Source organism: Diachasmimorpha longicaudata, chromosome 5, assembly GCF_034640455.1.
Source record: "Diachasmimorpha longicaudata isolate KC_UGA_2023 chromosome 5, iyDiaLong2, whole genome shotgun sequence".
Classification (NCBI taxonomy): Eukaryota; Metazoa; Arthropoda; class Insecta; order Hymenoptera; family Braconidae; genus Diachasmimorpha; species Diachasmimorpha longicaudata.
This window is the reverse complement of record NC_087229.1, coordinates 2,253,382-2,269,129: the sequence shown is the minus strand read 5'-3', so window position 1 is coordinate 2,269,129 and position 15,748 is coordinate 2,253,382. Positions and strand designations below refer to the sequence as shown.

General features: G+C 36.9%; 2 protein-coding genes across 10 annotated transcripts; both read right to left on the bottom strand.

Annotated features, from left to right (window-relative positions):
* Positions 1 to 91: 91 nt before the first annotated feature.
* LOC135162737 (transcription factor atoh8) lies at positions 92 to 4,791 on the bottom strand. The gene is made up of 4 exons (XM_064121528.1): positions 4,588 to 4,791; positions 4,395 to 4,439; positions 4,011 to 4,317; positions 92 to 1,054 (listed from the first exon to the last, which is right to left on the bottom strand). The coding sequence occupies exons 2-4, from the start codon at positions 4,434 to 4,436 to the stop codon at positions 648 to 650; spliced, it is 756 nt and encodes a 251-aa protein (XP_063977598.1). The 5' UTR covers positions 4,437 to 4,439; positions 4,588 to 4,791; the 3' UTR covers positions 92 to 647.
* Positions 4,792 to 5,201: 410 nt separating this feature from the next.
* LOC135162736 (isotocin receptor-like) lies at positions 5,202 to 15,698 on the bottom strand. Of its 9 annotated transcripts, XM_064121523.1 has the most exons (8): positions 15,277 to 15,676; positions 14,552 to 14,998; positions 12,266 to 12,473; positions 8,449 to 8,543; positions 8,072 to 8,367; positions 6,429 to 6,572; positions 6,124 to 6,248; positions 5,900 to 6,039 (listed from the first exon to the last, which is right to left on the bottom strand). In XM_064121523.1, exons 2-7 carry the CDS (start codon positions 14,794 to 14,796, stop codon positions 6,163 to 6,165), a joined length of 1,074 nt encoding a protein of 357 aa, XP_063977593.1. In that variant the 5' UTR covers positions 14,797 to 14,998; positions 15,277 to 15,676; the 3' UTR covers positions 5,900 to 6,039; positions 6,124 to 6,162. The 9 variants fall into 9 exon arrangements, with proteins under 9 accessions (XP_063977597.1, XP_063977589.1, XP_063977590.1 ...); XM_064121527.1 differs by lacking the exons at positions 6,124 to 6,248; positions 15,277 to 15,676 and adding an exon at positions 15,683 to 15,698 and having other exon boundaries at positions 5,202 to 6,039; positions 14,552 to 14,702; XM_064121519.1 differs by lacking the exon at positions 6,124 to 6,248 and having other exon boundaries at positions 5,202 to 6,039.
* Between the last annotated feature and the right edge of the window lie 50 nt (positions 15,699 to 15,748).

Here is a 15,748-nt window from a genome sequence, read left to right as displayed (position 1 = left end):
AGAGAAAAAAAAACAAAAAAATATTTTTTTAAATTGTGAATACTGCGGTTTGGAACTTAATCTAAACGAATTGGAATTCCATAAAAAATGTAATTTGGAATTGAAATTGTCTCAATGCTTCGCCGGAAATACTTAATATAAAAAATTGACTTAATGGGATTTCTTTGAATAACTTACTTTATTGAGATATTTTCTACATTTTACATGGTCCACTTTTTTAAAATTTTGTTTATGGCGAAGGACAGAAAAATAGTTGAGAATATTCTCTCATCCTTGGGACGAATCTATTAGTATTCAAAACTGGTAATCCCTTTCTGCGTTGACTCTTTAAAATCATGAATTTATATCTATAGGGAAGTTTACTTTCAATTAAATAAAAATCAGAAAAAAGTGGAAAGCAACAGTTATCTATAATCTGTCCAGTAGTATTTATCATACTTCGTGTTCTACTGAAAAAATCGTGAAATATCCTCCAGAAACGTCTTTTTTAATTAAATTACATTGACCTCATCGATTATCTTTCATACAACAAAATTTGCGATGAATTTTTAAACAATTTTTACCCGACTATTCTCTCCGTTGGAAGACTGTCGGACCGTCAGGTGCACTTCATCACAATGACTTTTTACTTAAAGATTTCCCAATCATCAAGAATGTGTGTTGTATCGGAAATCTTGTCCCTCATCATCGAGTGATCTCGTGACTGGTTGTAGCCCGGGTGGAGCGAGAGGTGGCATGAAAGACGCGTGATAATCGTATCTGTAGTACGCCCGAGATTCCCACCTCCCCGGATGCTGCACCTCGTAAGATCCAACTGGTGAACTAGCTCCGTAATAACTCGGTCGCTCCGGAATGCTGGGGATATATGGATACTGGGGCTCCAGGAGACTCTGGAGATGCCTGATGTAGGTGATCGCATGCCTCAAGGACTCAATCTTGGACAGTTTTTTTCCCGGAGGCTTGCAGATCGGTAACTTTGATCTCAATAATTCAAACGCACGATTCATGTCGCGCATGCGCGTGCGTTCACGATCACATGCAGATTTTTTGTAATCTGAAAAATATAAAGTAAAAAAACAAACAGATAAAATTGTGGAAAATATTCGGATGTTTTTACGTTTTCGCTGTGAAAATTAGTTTGAAGAACCTCCCGTTGAGGCTAGATGACGTATTAAGGTTGTTGTACGACAGTCTCTGCAAAAAGTTTAGACGCTGCAATGAAGTCCAAATTAGAGTACAATTTTTTGACAGTATATAGTTTAACTTGATTAATTGGATTGTGTATAGGCAGCTAAAATACAATTATATCATTTCCATTGTAATGATTTTAGTACATTTGTTATATAAATTATATACATTTATTTATTTATTTTATGAATTTATTTTTTGTATGTATTATATATATTTATTATGTAAATTTATGAACTGTCTGTAGTTATTTCTCGAAAACAACCAGTCAATTGATTTATTTTGTTTGCTGTATTCACTGCTGCGTTTTAGACCTCAAACAATTTTTAGTTGATTCTCAAGCCGTTGATATTTCAAAAATTCAATGATCCAAATTTCAAAAATTTATATCTCAAGTTCATTAGTAAATTCAGAAGTAATCATTTTGCAACTATTTTTTTGAACTATTTACCGTAAAAATTTAAACAAAATCTACCGAGTAAGTATTTTACACCCAACAACCTCAATTAAAACGTTCGATTGAATATCTCTTGAAAAATAATTTCACGAATAAACAGTTTTTATACGAAACTGTGTCCTAGCGACCAGAAATTTTTATGAAACTTTCAGGACAATTTTATGGTACCTTCAATACTTCTTCCCGAACACAAAGATCGCCCTATGATTACGTAAAACTTCCATAATTTTTCGACTATTCTTCTTTCCATATATAGAGTCTATTACCGTAAAAAGCTCATTTTCGAAAAAACGACTCCGACCGAATGACCACTTTGCTACTGAATCTCTTGCGTGCATTCCAACTGTAATCAAAGTCCAATCAAACATATTCAGTTCTCTTCCCGTCTCTCCCACAGTAAATGGGATTTGTTCACACATGTTTATAATACATAGGTGTAAATATTAGATTTATATTTTACAGCTCACATGCGTGAATGCAGCTGCAAGAAATCGAAAACAAAAATTGACACACAGCTGCCGACAAAAACTGCAAAATTTTCGTTACACAAATGACTTGAATTAATTCTTGAAATGAACCAATGATCGTCGACCTCGATATTCATCATGAGGAAAAGTCGAAAAGGAACGCGACTGAACGAAGCTCAGTTTTTCGACTCGTCTCTTCGCCCGTTGACCAAAACAATGAAAAAATTGCGGCTGTTTCCGCAATCGTCAACGGAACCTCTCCCTTCAGAAGACGATGTCGAAGACGTAACTAAAATAAGGCGCAATCCGCAGTTGCTAGTGAGGGACCAACCTTCCACGGAAATAACGAGAATAAATTACGGCGACACAATGAAAACTCCGGCTGTCAAAGGATACGGGAAAGATCACCAAGACATTTCCATTCAGATGTCTTCAAATGAGTTTCTGGATGAATCATCGTCTGCGGTGGCTGCGAATGAAGGGAATGAACATTTAGTTATTACTGACGAATTGTCAGCGGTCGAGAGCCTCTCCGAAGAATTCCGGGGCTTCGAAGAAGTTGACGTAAATCCTGAATCCTTGAGCTTGAAAAGCAACGATGGAGATGACATCTTCAAAGAGGAGACGCTCCAAGGCCCAGAGGACGGGGGGAATGCCCTTCAATTCGTTGAGAATAATCCCTTGAAGCCGGAGGACGGTAAGAAGGAAGAGAAGACCTGGTGGAAGATGATCATCGACTTCCTGGGGTTCTTATGGTGGAAACGGGACGACAAACGTGAGAGCAGCAATAAAACGAAGAAGTCAGAGGGGCGAACTCTCCTTACTGGCAATACCGAGGGTACCCGGATCAAGCAGATCTATATTTCTTCATTGGGAAGGGACACCAAGGAAAAGAAGAGGAATATGAGCGTCAAACCGTATGACAAACGTGAAAATGACGAAATTCAGGAGTACGAGAAGTTCAGGATAAGACAGATGAGCAGTCCTTTGTATTAAAGGTATCAATAAAAATTAATTGTTGATAAAAAGTTTTGAGTGAAATTTAGTGCTTTTTCGGAAAATTTGAAAGTCTAGGAAACATCAACATTAGCAGGCGACCGTTACTGAAGCGTAATTAGTCATTTTTTTCTTTAATTTTTACCAATTTGGTAAATTGGTAGTATTGGGTGCCTTCCGAATGGATCCGGACTAAAAAGGAAAAATTAGATATTCGGGATGGTATTCTGACATTTTTTGAATGTATTGCACAATGTTTCACATACAAAACTTTGGGTTTATTTTAACATTTTTTAAAAATTTTCAATAAACGACGTCGCACTCTAGTCATTAGAAATTACTCAATTATTCGCACGAAGAGAAATAGTCACTAATAATTATCAAAAAATTACAATTAAAGAAAAATTGAAAACATTAATTATTAAGAATAAGAGTAAGAAAACTTTTACGGAACTGTTATGAAGTTTTTTCATAGGGTTTCCGAATTTTTATCTGAATTTTCTGCTAAAAATTACGGTAATGCACTTCAATTTTCCTCGTCATCTCTTTCATCGATAACCCAACTTGAGCTCCATAATTTTTAATGCGTATTTTTTTCCGTGTGGTAATCGTAATGTACTGCAGCCATTCGGAAAAAACTACCATACTGTTCAGTAAAATTTAAGTTCCTGATAAAGTTTATCTGGCCGTTCGAGACAAATTGTCCAACAGTCAAGTAATTTTTTCGAATCGATAGATAATTTTTATTAAACACTGAACAAATTTTATTGAGTACGGTAACTTTCCGGATGCAGCGAAAATACGTCACGATTACCAAAAAGTTCGATAATTTCTAATGAATTTTTCCCTTCGTGTATGCTCATGTTTTTTCAACGTTCTCGAAAACACTAAAAATGTAATACCTCGTTCAGTCTGCGAGGGTTCCCTCTGGACGGCCCTTATATTTGCCTGAAGTATTTCCAGATGAGGATGAGGTCCGACGACCTCCGGTTCAGGTACCCGTATCACCAGAACACCGTCAGGAGACCGTTCCTGCCACCGTTTCTTCAAATTTTGTCTCCGGGAAACAACTGACTCCTCCGGAGACGATTTCACTGTCTCGTTCTTTACCTCAGCCTTCGCCAACTGCTGTTTCTTTGTCACTTCATCCAAGTCCAGAAGCACCGGATATTGCTGAGAAAATTCTTCCTCGTTGCTTTCATTATCCGACTGCAAGACCAAATACTTCACTCACAACAATTCGTTCAACAAAAAAAAAATAGAAAAATTATTCCAGATGTCAATACCTTATTCGAAAGCTCACTTTTGATACTTGCAGCTTTTTCCATGATCTCCAACGAGAAAACAGGTGAAATGAAATTTTATGGTACAAAATGTGAACTGGTTTTGGTTTTTTTTAAATTAAAAAAATGTTTTTTAGACACGAAACGACTCGTTTAAGATCCAGAATGTGACTATTAGGGACATGCGTTTCAGTACCTACGGATAAGATGTAGATCGAAGGCGGACAGTTTCGTTATTAATGTTAATTTTATCCGTTTATTAAGTATTCAGGTGTCCACACAGAGGTTCTCAAATAATGGGTATTTGGATGATACGTCTCCGCATTGTTGGATCATCGATCAATGCGTCAGGCATGGAGGCGCTGATACGGGGTTCCCTCCGTCTTCTTAATCCGTTTAGGAAACCTCCAACATTATCAGTATATTTATTCGTAGTTAAGATGTTCCTTCCGCTAATTAAAATGTTAAGAATTTTTTTATTTGAAAAAAAAACAGAATAAATTTCGTAATGATTAGGGAAAATTCAAGGAGTTTCTAAACCTTTTAGGGCACTGAATTTTTATTATCGAGTAACTTTCAAGGGTTTTTGAAATATTTCGAAAGTGCGGGGAGAAAAATAAAATGGTCAGCCCTGAGGCGAGCTTGATATTAGCATAAGTGTGAAAAGAAGCATCCTAAGAGATCAGAATGAAAGCGAGAATGTAAATACGTTTTTGAAATAATAATAGAGACTCGATCCATTTCATCAATGGTGGGGGTTCAATGAGGGGAAATAGAGGGGTCTCAAGTGAAGAAAATACTTTCCGTCTGTTGGTTTTGTAAGAATGCTTTTATTTTTAATTTTCTTTTTCTATAAAAAATGTTTCATCGGATATAAATTACAGTTTTTGTTTATGTTTAGGTCATGTCGACTATTGTATTTATTTATTCTTTTTTAATTTGCAAAAAACTCATTTTTGCTCGTGACGGAAGTTCTGCTATTGTTCAAAACTAAGTTTTCAATTTTTTTTTATAACGGTCGCTAAATATCGTGAAAAAATCCATAATTTCAGCTTCAACATATGGGTTAAGAGTTTTTCTCTTTTCTCCAATGATAAACTAAAGAAATTGACAATCATATATCAATGAAATAGCAATGGAACATATTAATAATATCAATAATATAATATCAATGAAATGATCGTTTTGATGTTCTTTTATGGATAATTATGGACTCATTAAGTGCTCCGATAGCTTCTTAATGCCTGATTTCACACGGAAATACGAGAACATCGTTTTTGCATTGATGACAAGTTCAAAAGACAAAAAGTCGTTTTGCATATTTTCATTAACAGAATGATGAAGTGAATTTTTTCATAATTAGTAAACGTTCATCCAAATTAATCTCTCGAATGAGTGGAAACCCTTATTTTACTACAAGTATTTCTGTCGTTTTTATTCAAAAGCATTGCAAATCGATTAAAGCAATGGTCAGTTAATTATATTAAATTATCATTAGATTATAGCGACTCCTGGAGATCCCTCAATGGTTCTGGATCAGACGCTCGAGAAGTCTTCCCCCGGTACATTGAGCTGGCGAAACGCATCATCGTTCCGATTATCGTGGATCTCGTTGAAGAATTTGTTGAATGATGAGAGAAATCACTGTCTGAGGAAATGAATTTTTCAAAATGAGAATTTATATTTTAGTATTTTTCAGATAAATCTGTCAATGAAAATTTGAAAATTCAACTTATTTTGTCAGCTTCTTCTTTTCAATTGGCTTCATGTACTACGTAAAAGTTCCGTAATTTTTCGAGTATTTTTCTCTGCCCGCATGCCGATAATTTTTCCCCAGTGGTGACTCAATTTTCCGAGCTGTTGGTAATTTTCCCGAACGGTCAAAATACAATACGATTCCGCGACGTCAAACCATGCACTCGAGTAATTTCTACCAAACTTTTCTGACTGTGCAGCGCCCTGAGAAGGCCCAATCGCACATGACATCTAGGACTTATTATTCTTAGATTCATAATGATTGTCATTGCTTTAACTTACCGAATGTCATTGATTGGCCCAGAACCAGTCTTTTAATGTAGTTTTTTAATGTTGATCGCAATTCTCGATTGAATCCCATGTAGATCCAGGGATTCACACAGCTCGTGAGACTGCTGAGTAGCGTGAGAATTGTGAAGGCGGAGCCTGAAGACAATTTCATCAGGATTGATTAAAAATAACGTGCACATATCGTCCGGGCAGTTTTGCTAAGCTTCTGGCAATGTCGTGTGTCGGAAAAGTTTTGTTAAATACCCCAAGACCTAAAATTACCTAAAAGATCTCCATTAATTTCTGGAGATTATTTTTCCCACCCAAATTTCAGCCAATAGAATTGCACCATTTGTTGATATTTTGTATAGCCTACCTCCAATTTCAGCGATTATTTTTCCCATCCAAATCTTGGCCAATAGGATTGCACCATTCGACGTTATTTTGTATAGTCAACACGGTATTTCAGCGGAAATTCTTGGAAATGTCACTGGAAATTTTGCATGTTGCCTATATAAAAAAAAAAACAAATGATGAAGTAACCCTCAATCGCATCTGACAGATTGGATGGCAATTCGTTGAAAATTATGTCTCATGGTGCAATTCTATCGGCCAACATTTGTATGGAAAAAATAATCCCCCGAATACCACTCGAGCTTCAAAATTATAGAATATTTCCCTCTAGGTTCCCTGCATACAAATGAAGTCGTCAAGTTTTTCAGGAAAAATCACTCGTGATTTTTTAGCCTGAAAAACTTGACTCCTATTTGTTTGCAACGAATCTATCGGGAAATATTCGATAATTTTGAACCACTTGTGGTATTATATGTGAGAATTTGAAATGATTCGATGTATTACATTCTCACACGGCAGAAAAATTTGTTGGGAAATTAAAACACAGCTCTTCTACTTATTTTCAAAAATCACTCGACAAGGTTTATGACGTGTTTGAAAGAGTTTCCAGAAAAGGACCGACTTATGATCTGTTGTGCTGCGAACTTGAGAGCATTGCAATCCTTACCACATGTGGTATTCAAAGGAAACTCTGTCCTCTGAAGTCATAAACGTTCTCTTGTTTTTTCCCTTAGTAAAGGTTTTTCAAATAATAACAATTCAGTCTCTGGACAACGGTCTTCTAGGTCGGTCGTGCCTTCCTCGTGCCAATAATAAAGAGTTCAAGTTAAAGTAATTGATTGTGTTGCTATATTTATTTATCTACTTTTACCAATATCCCAATAAAAATCTTTAAAAATTACATTTCTGCTCCGTAATTTGTCAGTCACAACAGCATTCCGTAAAAATGATGGAACAGTCGAGCACTTTTGCAGTGACCTTTCAGGAAAAAATCCAGATCATTCAGGAAAAATTAGGGAACGTTCAGTGATAAAATACGAACCTGTTCCGTAATTTTTAATGAATACTATTTTAACTGGCAAATTACGGAACATACGCGTAATTTTTTTCTTTGTGCATCAACTTTTGAGTTTTTCTATAGCCTCATATGATGTTTAAATAAAAGTGAAACAAATGACAATTTATCTCCCGAAATCTTAATTTTCCTTCTGTTTGACAGCACATATTTATCGAAATTTCAAATGCGCTAATTTTACATGCAATAACGTAATTAAAAATTATGAAATCCATCCGCAATGAACCTTGGTAAAAAGATGTTTTTGCAGCATCAGGATCCCACGCAGCCCATAATTGGCATCCGACAAATGGAGCACTAGTCATAACATGAAGACTGACCACAGTGATCATTTGTTTGACAGTCTTAATCCTCGCCCTTGAAATCACCGGTTCTCGATTATTTTCCCTTGAGTCCATTCTCTTGACCTCGCCCCTTTGTCCAAACACAGTTATTTCGGTGTTCTTCCATATTTCCACGCAAATACTAACGTAAGTGTACACTAGTACTGAAACGGGCAACAGTAACACTGTTATGCTGTACCTGTCAACGGGTGCAATAACAACAAAACAATCACTGATTTGCTTAATTGAGTCGAGGGTCGAGCAATAACAAATCAATTACCAGGTCACGTAGGCTTTTTGGCCATAGCGTGGAACGAAGTCAGCCCAACAGTCCCAAATGCCAGGAGAAATTTGTTGATATGAGAAAATGAAAATCTGAAATAAATTAATGTAAACATTAGAGTGCATGTGGTTGAAGGGTGTAATTGTCTACGGGGCCATTCAAAATGCTGACTTCAATGAAGAGTGAGATTATGAATGGGACTCATCTACCCTCATTGTCGGAGACGGAAATCTTGGGTCAGGGACCCAGTAGTCTTTCCCGGGTAACCCTGTTCTGCTTGGTGGCATGAATGGGAATTAGATGAAAAAATCCTTCCTGGGGTGGACTTTGGATTGTTCTTGTTGAATTTTTCACGAAATAAATAGAAAGCACAAATCAATCTTATTCTATTATGAGTGTTTATACTTTAAATTGAAAAATATTTTTATGATTTATAATTCTGAGAAGTGTGAGATATGGTGTTTAGGTTTGATTTTAAGTATGTAGATAAAGTGGAATGAATAGGACTCTGAGAGCATATAACTAAAAGGTCCAGGGCGGTGTTTCCCTTTGTAAATCTAGTTAGTTTCTCTAAGGAATCGGTACAGAGCGGATGTGTCTTTCAAGCACAATTATTTGAGTTATGTAATAAAGTAAAGAAATAGTTACAATTATTTACCGAATTATTATTTCTAATAGTTCTCGGGGCGTGAATTCCAAAAACTATAAGCTTAAAAGTTGTTTTCATAATTACCCATTAAATATAAATATTGGAGAAAAATTTAAACATTTTTATGTCATTGAGACCAACAGAACGCGTTTCTCATGCGTTTCAAATTGTAGAACGGAAGAAAAAATTTCATAAGAGTTGCGAAAAATATCTTACAACTGGACTTAGCTTCAGGATTCCGAAGAAGATCCGGAATTTTTCATGAAAGTACCGACCGTAATGGTTGAACGAGTGAGATGTTAAGGCCAGGTTATATTCCCCCGGAGGATTTTGTCTACCTTGACTAAAATCAGGTAATTCAAGATTTGAACAACATTTAAATCATCTATCATGCCAAAAGGGGCGACCAACCGACTACAATTACGTACAAGGAAAATATCGACTGCTTAATTGATAAGGATCTTATAACTTGTGATACTACTCTACCTACAAGAGATATAAACTACGGCATAAGTAAATTTCATAAAATATATTGGTGGTTACCCCACCTCGATAACTAAACCATCTCTCTCTCCCTTTGTAATCATGTTCCTCCCCCCTTCTTTATATAATGTGCATACTAGTCATTATTATTAAGCCTAGTTTTAAGTTACGAAACTGAGCCATGCAATTTCCAGTTTTAATTGCCAATTTCCGGTTCATTTTGATCCGCAAATAAAATCGATGTCACAGACACAAACGAAAAACGAAAAGCCACGAGCCATCAAACACTCATCCAACACAATCATCCTTAAGATACCAAGCGAGCTAAGTTCGTACGTACTCTGCACCTAACTTTTATCCATCTAAACTACGTTTTCTCATGTTTCCCCCGTAGTAATTGAGAATTTTGGTTTTGTACAACACATTGTATAGACTTTGGCTTAAGGGGTTACTCTCATGTGATCACTTCGAAAAATCAATTTTTTTTTTATATTTTGACAGTAAAACCTATTGAAAACATGCTGTGAAAAATTCAGACCGAAATTCATAGTATTTGATAAGTTACAGCTCATAGTTGCCGACGTGTCTTAAGCGACTGTCTACCAGGCGTTAAACTGTAAACGCATTTTTCTCGAATCATCATTTTCTGAAACTGTCATGGTCCTAGAAAAAAAGTATTCAACCGATTGCTTTAAAATTTACATATGTTCTTCTACTCATTTATAGTTATCGTCCCTCCCAGAATTGTTTATTTTCGAAAATATTTTCATATGTTTTTTAAACGATTTTTAACGAAAAAGAACAAGATTTTCGTGATTTTTTTTTGAAGTTCGATATATACAGGGTGTCCCAGAATTGAACGTCCAGACTTTAAACTTAAGTTGGGAGTGAAATTCTGGATCGAAAAGTCCTGAGCGACTTTTTGATCAGACGCACCCTCTTCAACTTATTCAGGGTTAAAGTTGGACGAATCAGGGGCGTGGAATACCCGGTCGCACGACGGTGAGGAAAACGTTCGAGTGTGGTGGTGTGCCCACCATACGGTACTACTCCCCTGCGGCGGCAGAAAGAGATGACTGGCGGCGGTGGTAAGAGGAAGGGGAGGGAAATGAAAAAGATGAACACTCAAAAAAAAAATCATCAGCGATTGATAATTTTTTTTCTCCTTCGCTGAAAGAAAAAATGAAAATCTCATACAGGGCCAATGGGGCTTTAAAAAATTAAATCGCCGGTTTTTTTTCCAGCGCTGTAATTTTCAACGCTGTTTTTTTCTCCTTTTCAATTAGATTAAGAGATGCAATGGGCCTCAATCGATGGGGAATTTATTCCTCCATCGAATGCCCTTGGTTTCATCCCTTGGCATGAATTAGGGGAGGAGTAAATAATTTTTATGTAGCGGGCGGGTGTTCATTTTTTTCATTCCCCCCCCCCCCCCCCCCTTCCTCTTACCAACCGCCGCCAGTCATCTCTTTCTGCCGCCGCAGGGGAGTAGTACCGTATGGTGGGGACACCACCACACTCGCATGTTTTCCTCACCGTCGTGCGAGCGGTTATCCCACGCCCCTGATTCGTCCAACTTCAACCCTGAATAAGTTGAAGAGGATATGTCTGATCAAAAAGTCGCTCAGGACTTTTCGATCCAGAATTTCACCCCCAACTTAAGTTTAAAGTCTGGACGTTCAATTCTGGGACACCCTGTATATATTTTTTTTAATGAAATTGATTATATTTGGTAGGGACGATAGCCACAGATCTACTGAATAATAATCCATTCGATTTTTTTATCTCAGACACCATGAACAGCCGCTATCACCATGACTAGTGAACTACCTTTTTTTGTTGGGGACTACTTTGACTTAAAAAAAATATATGTTAAAAATGTAAAAAACGAACAAAAAATTTTTTTTGTACATTTCAAAATACAAATAAAAATATATTAAAAAATTAAAATGATTGAATTTCTGTACGGTAGAGGTTTTCCATGGTTTCCCTTTACTCCTGTGCAAATGCAGTACAGTTGGGGAAAAAGTCGGTCCCATGGCACCGCAGGGGAAGGGAACAAAATGTAAAGACCCGAGAGGGTATACATGAGAAAAATAAATAAATAAATAAAATGATTGAATTTTGTTGTCGCATAAAAAAAAAATTCCTAAAAAGTGGTAAAATATATGCGTTCACATGAGAGTAACCCCTTAATAGACATGTTGAAAAAAAAAACAAAAGAAGCGAGTGAGATGTTGCTTCGGCGGACATTGAGGCTAAGCAACGATTCGCTGGGTTAGTACTTGGATGGGTGACCGCTTAGGAACACCACACGCTCGCTCCAAAAATTACTGCACAGAAGGTCAGAGTGTAGAGGCTCAATATTACCCTTCTAGTCGGTGACAGAAGGGTACAATGGGGCCTTGTATGATCAGGGGACTGTACTGTAGGGGTTTTCCAAGGTTTCCCTCAACTCTTGTGTAAATGCAGTATAGTTTGTAGCAGGAAAATGTCGGTCTCATGGCACCGCAGGGGAAGGGATGCAAGATGACAAGGTAGGGAGAAAGAAGGCAAAAAGGATTCACAGAGAGGAAGGCAGGGGGCGACGTAAAACAAATAAGATATTTGTAACATTAAAGGAAATAGCGAATAAAAAAATGTTTGTTGAATAGCCCTCTGCGCAGGGCTATCATGATTTACCTGAGGAATGCAAAGAGCCATAGAAATACTCCAGGCAACGTAGACCATGACCTTTGCCTGCCTATGAGTAGTCCTGCAGTAGTGGAATGGGTAGCAGATGGCATGGTACCGATCGATAGCCCCCGCAATCAAGATGTAGGTGCTTGCATAATGTCCAAGGGGCTGTCCAAACTTCACTATCTTGCACAGTATTGCACCCCCCTGAAATCTGTTCTCAGTAAACTCCAAGCGTCCTTCACAAAAATTCCGTTCAAGTTTCGTAAATTTCGAGTGAGAGCAAAAGTCCGATGAAATTATGAGAAATTATAAAGGGGTCAATGCATGAAGAGAAATATTATTCAGTAAAAGTTACGGAGCTTCCAGTTCACTTATAGAGTACGGAATCGACTGGGAAATTTTGCGTGATAATATCGCAATTTTTCTTCGACGATTCGGTTAAAATTACAGAACGTTTAGCAAAAAGTCTGTGATAGTTCCGTAAAATTTCGTATAATCGCACACATGGAGAGAAATGGGGGGGGCTCCGTTTGTACTTTTTCAACTGTACAAATGATGAACAGTAGAGAGAATTTTCAAACGTTGAGAGCACCGGTGTGCAGGGATTCAACTGTCCAGACAAAAATGTGGCTGTACATGTGGACCCAGCGCCACATGTACAGCTTGCCTTTTTGTCTCGACAGTTGAATCCCTGCACACCGGTGCTCTCAACGTTTGGAAATTCTCTCTACTGTTCATCATTTGTACAGTTGAAAAAGTACAAACGGAGCCCCCCCGAGAAATGTTCAAGAAAAATTACAAAACCGCTAGATCGTTCACCGATTATGAAATTGACAGGGAAATTTTACATGATCGGATCGTAATCTTTGATAGATGATTAGAATGAAAATTACAGAATTTTCAGGGAAAATACTGTGATAGTTCTGGAAAATTTTGTAGAATCGCACTAGCGATCGCTCTCAAGTTACAGTATTTGTTACAATTGCATTCGCAATTACTTTTAAATTACGGAAAAGATACGTAATTTTTATTGAATATTTCTCTCCGTGGAAAAGTACAAAACACTTGGTAAATCAGGCGCCACGAGTTACGTAGTTTTTACGCAACGTTTCATAGTTTTCATTATTTTCATTTTATAGGTTTCATTGGATCCTTCGTAATTGTCGTCGGACCTTTGTTCTCATCCGATAACTACGGAACTTTCGCGTAATTTATGTTGAACTATTTCTCCCCGTTGGGGGTAATGGGTTTTCGAAATGCAAAAATTGCGAAAATCATCAAATAAATTAAATTCTCAGTAACTATGATTTATGCGGTGTTTTTCGCTCAGTCAATGACATGGGAAAACATGTTTAATATACGTAGAGAAAATTTCTTGAAAAATGACGTGCCTTTTCCGTAATCTGCCAGTCAAAACAATATTCAATGAAAATTGTGTTGGAAAATTAGAACACAGCTCTTCTGTATATCTTCAAAAATCCCTTGACACGGTTTATGACGTGTTTGAAAGAGTCTCCAGAAAAGGACCAACTTATGATCTGTTGTGCTGCGAACTTGAGAGCATTGCAATCCTTACCACATGTGGTATTCAAAAGAAACTCTGTCCTCTGGAGTTATAAACGTTCTCTTGTTTGTCCCTTAGTAAAGGTTTTTCAAATAGTAAGAATTCAGTCTCTGGACAACGGTCTTCTACGTCAGTCGTGCCTTCCCCGTGCCAATAATCAAGAGTTCATGTTAATATAATTGATTATGTTGCTACATTTATTTATCTACTTTTACTCATATCCCATTAAATTGAGAAACAGTTTGAAATGGGGAAAAACCCTTGACGGGTCTAGTGCGGGGAAATCTCCGCAATACCCAAGTTGTCCCGGACAAAAAGGAAGCACATGGGGCGACTAGGCTGGACAGAGTGCCTTCTTGTTTTTCACAGGCCCAAGGGAGTTGTGCCCTGCAACCGGAGGATTCATTCAGTCTTGAAGCATCGAAGCATCTGGAGTTATATATTTACTAGGCAGAGTGTCACTTAGCCGTGCACTACTTGCATGGCTTAACCTTTATTATAAAAGTATTTTAAAATAGTATTGTATAGCGCAATAATAATAAATGAACTTTCATGAAAAATTCCAGAAGTTTCAAGAAAAAGTATGGAACGTGCAGTTGCAAACTGCGTAACTATTCCGCAATTTTGACTGAAGATTGTCTTGACTGACAGTCATTTTTCAAGAATTTAGTCGCTCCCTGTAGCCTTTTCCCCGTATAGTAATCCATCTAGTTCTGGAAGCTCACCTTCCACCAGTTATATCCCACACAAGTTGTGGCAGGACATTCAAAACTCCTGTCATGAGATCGGCGATGCTCAGATGCATTATAAAAAAGTACATCCTCGTGAGTTTACGTCTGCGACCACAATATCTTCTCAAGTAAAGTGCAAATAACACTAAAAAATTACCAATCACTGTAATCACGAAAATCACCACCAAAACAACAATCTCCCAAACCGCCAAATACTCATCGCGTGGATCTTCAATCATGTTCGATGATTCTTCTATTATTTGTTTTTTTCCCACTGAACATTAAACGTCGAATGAATCAATTGTGCAGGTCAATGCGGAAATCAGGGGCCAAGACCCGAATATTCATGACTAGCCGCTGCTTTCTTTTTCCATAATCCAATACTGTTGGTTAAATAATCACTCGAGCGATAAAATAGTTCAGGAAATGAGTTGGCAGCTACTAATTATAAAATATTTTCGTAGATATTAATGCTCCTTACAACGATGACACTTGTCTCATTTCAAAGGATTTTTCATTAACAAAATAATTGTAGAATTAAGATAAAAGATCACATTTTAAGGAACAGAATTTATCAAAGCAGAAAACTCAATTATCATTTCCCTATCAGAACAGAAATAAATTAATTTCTCCACAATTTGTAATTTATTCTTTGCATAATCTGTAATTGATTTTTTTTTGCAATCTTTATAGTGACATAAAATGTGGCTTTATCATACCCCTGGATAAACAAATCAGTAGCGAAGTGGCAAAACGAGATAAGTGACTTTTGACTATTGGTTAGTTTTCGATGACAATCTTAAAATCAAGGAAATATAGCAAAATTTTCATTATGACCATTTTTGTGAAGCGAATCGAGCACTACAATAAATATTATTACAAAAATTTCGCTATTTTTCTTAGATTCGCAGTTATCGTCCAAAAACTAGACTTAGAGATAAGTCGACTTATCTCGTTTTATCACTTTGTTACTGAGATGTGTAATAAATATAACGTCGTAGCACTTTCATGAAAAAATTGACACTTTTTCAAAAAACTCAAATAAACTGAGATTATTTCAATACTATAAATGCCAATCAATTAGAAAAGAAACATAAGGCTTAATTGATAATGCGATCAACTGACACTAACGATCGTAGAGACGGCCACGAACTGAGTGAGACGCCAAGCCAATCGACACAGAAATGTTTT

Coding starts and splice junctions, on each gene's coding strand:
- LOC135162737 (XM_064121528.1), bottom strand. CDS start 4,436: ATGGAAAAAGCTGCAAGTATCAAAAGTGAGCTTTCGAATAAG. Junction 4,318..4,394: donor AAAGTGAGCTTTCGAATAAG/GTATTGACATCT, acceptor TTGGTCTTGCAG/TCGGATAATGAAAGCAACGA. Junction 1,055..4,010: donor ACCCTCGCAGACTGAACGAG/GTATTACATTTT, acceptor TATATTTTTCAG/ATTACAAAAAATCTGCATGT.
- LOC135162736 (XM_064121519.1), bottom strand. CDS start 14,796: ATGATTGAAGATCCACGCGATGAGTATTTGGCGGTTTGGGAGATTGTT. Junction 12,474..14,551: donor TGGGATATAACTGGTGGAAG/GTGAGCTTCCAG, acceptor TACTGAGAACAG/ATTTCAGGGGGGTGCAATAC. Junction 8,368..8,448: donor CAAAAAGCCTACGTGACCTG/GTAATTGATTTG, acceptor ACCCGTTGACAG/GTACAGCATAACAGTGTTAC.